A 6652-nucleotide genomic window follows, 5' to 3' on the forward strand; every position below is an offset into this window, starting at 1 on the left:
CCAACCTGTGTGCCATTCACGCCAAGCGCGTTACCATCATGCCCAAGGACATCCAGCTGGCCAGGCGCATCCGCGGAGAGCGTGCTTAAGTCCTCTTCCTTGGGGAAAAAGAAAAAGCACAACAAAACCTACCAGACATCTATAACTCGGCCCTTCTCAGGGCCAAAGAACTGTTCTGAAGATAATTGTCATGACAATCGAAATGGTTGGTGGTAGGAGAGCGTTAATTTCGGTTACCCAAATCGCCTAACGGTAAGTTGGTATCATTCGTGCAGGCACGAATGTATAGTAGGTCATCAATTCGGGAGGTGGGTGGGTGCAACAAACAAGAGCTAGTAACAAATAAATATATAAAGAATAAGTAAGTAAATAAATAAATAAAATAAAAGAAAATACAATAAAATACAATAAAATAAAATAAATTGTTTACATGAAATAGGCGTGCTGCAAACATGAAATGAAGCCCAAATACACTCCATGTATGTCACTTTGCAGTGGGTGTAAAAGTACTCCACGCAGAATTTATTTATTTATTTATTATGTTTCGATTTAGTCCTGTTTCTACGCCAATAGAGAATGCAGATTATTATAATTTTTTTTTTTTTTTATTTCCCTCTCAATATATCACTGTCAGTAACTGTCTCTTTAACATGTAACTGTGGCTCCGATGGAGCCGATTAAGTTGTAGTAGTGGGATGGCGTGTTTGTTGTGCACAAGTAACCTCTTACTTGGAAGAGGTGTACTTGGTGACAGCCTTGGTGCCTCAGACACGGCATGCTTGGCCAGTTCACCGGGCAGCAAGAGTCGGACAGCTGTCTGGATTTCCCGACTTGTAATGGTGGAGCGTTTGTTGTAGTGCGCCAGGCGGGAAGCCTCGGCAGCGATGCGCTCGAAGATGTCGTTCACGAAAGAGTTCATGATGGACATAGCTTTGGAGGAGACTCCTGTGTCGGGGTGCACTTGCTTCAGTACCTTGTAGATGTAGATGCTGTAGCTTTCCTTCCTCCTGCGCTTCTTCTTCTTGTCACCCTTGGCACTGGCCTTCTGGGCCTTTCCAGCCTTCTTGGCAGCCTTTCCGGAAGTTTTGGGAGGCATGGCGGCACAGTTACTCGTGGCGCGGAGCGAGAGAATTGAAAACTGGCCCGACTAACTTTTCCTTATATACCGAGCGGGCCGCTCAGGATCAGACTGGCTGCAGCTACGGCTCTCTTACATTGGTTGGGTCCGCGAGACGGCCACCTGGCCTGATCCTGAGCTTGGTATAAAAGACCAAGGTGGCCCGAGGAAATTTAACTCCTATCACGAAAAGCAGCAGCAGCAACATGTCAGGACGCGGCAAGGGAGGCAAGGTGAAGGGCAAGTCAAAGTCCCGTTCTAGCAGGGCCGGACTCCAGTTCCCCGTGGGTAGGATCCACCGTCTCTTGCGTAAAGGCACCTATGCTGAGCGTGTTGGTGCAGGTGCCCCTGTGTACCTTGCAGCCGTCATGGAGTACCTGGCAGCAGAAGTGCTCGAGCTGGCCGGTAACGCCGCCCGCGACAACAAGAAGACCCGCATTATCCCGCGTCATCTTCAGCTTGCCATTCGCAATGACGAGGAGCTGAACAAGCTCCTGTCTGGAGTCACCATTGCCCAAGGGGGTGTCCTTCCTAACATCCAAGCTGTGCTCCTCCCCAAGAAGACAGAGAAGAAATAAGAACCCAAGGTTCGTTCACACAAGACAACCTAACCAAACAGGCTCCTTTCGGAGCCACAGGATATCACTTAAAGAGAGAAATATACGACATCAACGTTTTGCAGGATAACACTCTATTTTACGTGTAATTAGCATAGTATTGTGGAAATTGAGTGAAATTGATTTTGAATGGTGTAGATGTGAAGGGGTACTGCGGGGGCCTGGGGTGGGGGACTTAAACGGGACTTAGAAGGGCGCAAGAAGCAGCTTTAGCAGCAGCAGCAGCAAGGGATGAGACCTTATTTTCAGTCAGGTTCATACACAAAGAAATACATCAGATTCATTGACAGTACAGTACAGTACAGTACACATTTACCAGTGTGGGCTAGCCAATTTGGGATAAAGAGCAAGAATGTAATGTCCTCAATGAAGTAATGACATAGTTCAAGATACAATAAGTGAGGTGGCCTGAAGTCTTTGACAGTGTCACATTCAATAATATAGTGCTTTAAAGGTGTATCACAAAGTTTACATGCTGAGTGTTCCGGTATGGGTACAGCGTTACTAACTAGCCAGATGTGTCTGTATCCTAACCTAATTCTGGCCACGACTACATCACACAGGCAGGCAGGAGCAAGTTGTTTGGACACTATTCCTAGCCCCCTTGGTCCCTGTTCACCTACCTACTGTAGCAGTAAGTAGGTACCTGTTGTAAATCGAAAGGTTGCGAATTCGTATTCAGGGAAAGTTGTTGGAGCTTCTAAACTTGAACTGACACAATCCGAGGAGTGGTGACCCGAGGATCACAGACACTATCTCTCCCACTACAACTCCCTTCCTAACCTCCTGCTCCTTCCTCTGTCCTCCCAAAATTGAACCATGCTATCGCAAAGGTAATAATACAGGTAGAGACAACAACATATTTTCCTATTGTCTTATTATATATTAATAACAGAAACGCTGCCGCCATCCCGGAGGCTTTACATTGTCTCACTGTTCATTCCCTCCACAATTCTTCCTCTTACTTCTTCTTCTTCTTCTTCTTCTTCTTCTTCTTCTTCTTCTTCTTCTTCTTCTTCTTCTTCCATCAATACTTTATTAACGGTGTATGTAAGTTTCACCATGTTTTGCACGACAGCGGTAGAGCAAAGTATATTTTGTTAGCAATAAACCAAAAGCATATTTTATGGCCTAATCATCACTACATAGAACACCACCCATAAAGCATGATACTAGTAGACCACAAAAACTGCTATAAACACCCAAAGCATATTTTATTGCCTAATCATCACTACATAGAACACCACTCATAAAGCATGATACTATTAGACCACAAACTGCTATAAACCCCAATAATATACTATACTAGTGACTATAATTGTGTTACCCAATATTATACGAAATAATACTATAAAACATAATAATAAACACACTAATAGTGTATATTAGTTGAATGCACAATCTGATGAGAAGTCAAAAAAAAAAAAAACAACATAACAATAACCTAGAAAGAGTGTAGAGTATTTTTGTGCAAACTATTATACTAGTAGATGGTCTAAGATAACTGTATGTGAAGGAAAAGGTGTGCTCTCCACTCAAACTTTCTTTTTATGAAATCTCCTACTCCCCAGCTGAGCGGTACGCCCAATGGGAAACAAAACGTGGCACATAACACGCCGCCCGCCAGCTCTGGCTCGGTGAATAGGAATCAGTAATCGGGCGGAGTATAAACAACACCGCCGCCAATGTGCTCCTCCCATCTCTGAGGAAATCTGGCGGGCAACTTAGTATTATATTAGCATGTAATAATAATAACAATAATAATAATAATAATACTACTACTACTAATAATAATAATAATAATAATAATATAATAATAATAATAATATTAATAATAATAACATGCAATTTCATTTTATAACACATACTAACAAAATAGTGTATAGCCTACTATACTTAACTATAATAGGTTAGGTTGCGTAGGAGGATCTAAAAAGTACAGTAGTATACACACACACACACACACACACACACACACATACATATAGACAACAAACTAAATTAGAAACCACACGTCAGTGAAGTTATCAAATCCTCCAGTTTCCGTCTCCACCTCCTACGCCGACTCAAGTCCCTCGGTGGTCCTGCACACGAGCTCCTCAGTGTTTACACAACATTCATACTTCCCAAGCTCACCTATGCCTCCTCCACCTGGTCTTCCTCCCTAAATGCCACACAACGTAAACACCTCGAAAAAGTGCAAAAGAGGCCATGCAAGATTATTCTCTACCCTTCCTACTCCACATATCAAGAAGCGCTCAACACACTGACCCTTTAGACTCTCACTGACCATCACCACGACCTCATCTGCAAATTTGGTAAGAAGCTTCTACACCATCCCCGACACCGGCTCCTACTACCACCTGAGATCCCTAGTCCGAGAATTGCTCTTCGACACCACAACCGCATCCAGCCCAGCCCAGCCCATACGTGCACGAACTGATCGCTATAAGAACAGCCCAGTCCCAACCATTGTAAAAATTATCGATAACTTGTAATAAATAAGTGTACTCACTCCCAGTAAACACTACTCCTTGCACTGTCACTATGTTGAAATGAACTGTAGTTTGAGCTTTTCCCCAGCTAGTTATTATATGTCTTATTTGTGTCACTCATGTTACTTGTATATTATTTGTAATTCGTAACCCATTCCCCAAATATGTAACTGTATATTTTCAGTCTTCTGGCTGCCAAGCTCTTTCAATAAACCGTTAATTATTATTATTATTATTATTATTTATATGTTGGCCCATACCAACTCACTCCCCTGAACCCTCCTCCCCAGCGGACTATCAACAAGTTCTTGCCATAAGGTACTATCTCATTTGGCCAAGGAATGGAACCAGTGATGAATAGTGGTGAACAGTGCTTAACTCAGTGAAAAACAACTCGGCAGTTGAGTCTTACCCAAGCTAGCTAACCACCTTCACACAGTGAGGTCCCAGGTACCCAGTTATACTTCCCCTGAGACTCCACGATAGAGAGGCCTGGGACCACACCTCACCCACTTGAATGAGTGAGTCATGTCGACCACGTGGTGTCCCCAAGATGCTACGACAACACGTAGTGAATGTTTTGCTACAGCATCATCATGTGAATTTCCTCATAACACCATCTGTGAGGTAACTGCTACATCATCAGGCCCCTCATAACGCCATCTGTGAGGGAGTTACTACACTACGTGTCTGGTGTTCAACATCTCACCTTACATGATCTACGCGTGCAAACATTAATCTGTATGTTCACTGTGTGCTCCTTCACCTTTCTCTAATGAGGGCTTTTGTTAAACCACCAATTTATGATGTACTAAGTCATTTGTGTCCAATGTATACTTTCGAAAAGCCCTTGTTTGGGGAAGGTAGGAGAGAGTAGTCGTCATTATTGTCCAAGCCACATTATTTATTTCTATATATAAGTAATGTAGGCTGGTTTTTAAATACCTCAATCCCCTAACGGTGCCGTTTGTATATTAAGAAATACCGAAGCCATACAGTACAACACCAGCGAATATGAAGTATCACTGTAACCGGCAACTGTTACTCACTCATACCTACATACATATATAGAGTCTTTACAGAATGATAGCAGACACGAGGAAGACGAACAACAAGAGGAGAAGAGTTAGAAGAAAATCAACTTCAAGCTAAGAAGAAGAATACCAAGACATTTCCTCCAAACAAGAAAACAACACACACAATCAAGCCGACCAAACACTGAGAAACCATGGCGGAACCCAACATGCACCGGACGCTTGACCTGACTCTATCCTGCCGCATCCAGGCGAGTTGCTGCTTAAAGTCCCTCACGCAAGCGCTGTTTAGCCACTGCACCTATTCTATCCTCCTAAAATTCACTTCAATCCCCCCCTGCCACTAGCATGTTATGTATGTATGTATGTATGTATGTATGTATGTATGTATGTATGTATGAATGAATGATAACTGCAACTTTGTGTATTAAAACTCATTACTCTTACCGAAGTAATATAGTGCGTGGTTATGTTATGTCATGTTAGGATAGATTATAAACTACATTGGGTTACATTTCGTGAGGTTCGGTGACGCTACAGGAAGTTAGGTGAGGTACCTGGAGGTTAGGTGAATGTTGACTGACTGACTGACTGACTGATTTATTAGGAAGTGGTTCCAACACGTTCACACACAACCTATACTCATACCACAAGTCCAGAATTAGAGAGGATCATGTTATTGGATATATTTTCAACGATTTACTCAGTGTCTAACCAACTCTTTTGCGATTTAAATGTGGACCTAAAATTAGGTCCGTATATTTGTTTGTCGTGGTGGTGGTGGTGGTGGTGGTGGTGTGCGCCCGTCCATCAGGTTGATTAACCACCAAAACCATAAAGGGTGCGGCCCTGCCGTTTCAGGGCATACACCACATCCATGGCGGTGACGGTCTTCCTTTTTGCGTGCTCGGTGTAGGTGACGGCGTCACGGATGACGTTCTCCAGAAACACCTTGAGGACGCCGCGGGTCTCCTCGTAGATGAGGCCGGATATACGTTTAACACCTCCACGCCGAGCTAGACGACGAATGGCGGGCTTGGTGATACCCTGGATGTTGTCACGAAGCACCTTACGATGACGCTTGGCGCCACCCTTTCCAAGTCCCTTGCCTCCTTTGCCTCGTCCAGTCATGTTGTTGTGGTTGCTACTACAGGTGGTCCTGGTGTGGCTTCGCCCACGGTTTGGTGGGAGTAGGTGGCGTGCTGTGGACGCAGCGGTAGTATCGTTCATCCAAGGCCGTCCCTCCCTCTTGGAGGTGGGGCGTAGCTTGCGGATGACGCATGCGGCACTCGTGGCCAATGAGGTGGCCACTGAGGTGGAGAATGTCTGTATATAAGCCCGCCCGCCTGCCGGGCCGCCCGTATTGACTATTTCGTCGTCGAGATGGCC

The 6652-nt window shown here is 44.3% G+C and overlaps 1 protein-coding gene across 1 annotated transcript; it reads left to right on the forward strand.

The window, feature by feature from the left end:
* The first annotated feature begins 1323 nt into the window (after nt 1-1323).
* Nucleotides 1324-1695, forward strand: LOC121872202 (histone H2A-like). Its single transcript, XM_042374875.1, has one exon. The coding sequence runs from the start codon at nt 1324-1326 to the stop codon at nt 1693-1695; it is 372 nt and encodes a 123-aa protein (XP_042230809.1).
* The last annotated feature ends 4957 nt before the right edge of the window (nt 1696-6652 follow it).

This window comes from Homarus americanus, unplaced genomic scaffold (assembly GCF_018991925.1).
Source record: "Homarus americanus isolate GMGI-L3 unplaced genomic scaffold, GMGI_Hamer_2.0 scaffold2151, whole genome shotgun sequence".
Lineage (NCBI taxonomy): Eukaryota > Metazoa > Arthropoda > Malacostraca > Decapoda > Nephropidae > Homarus > Homarus americanus.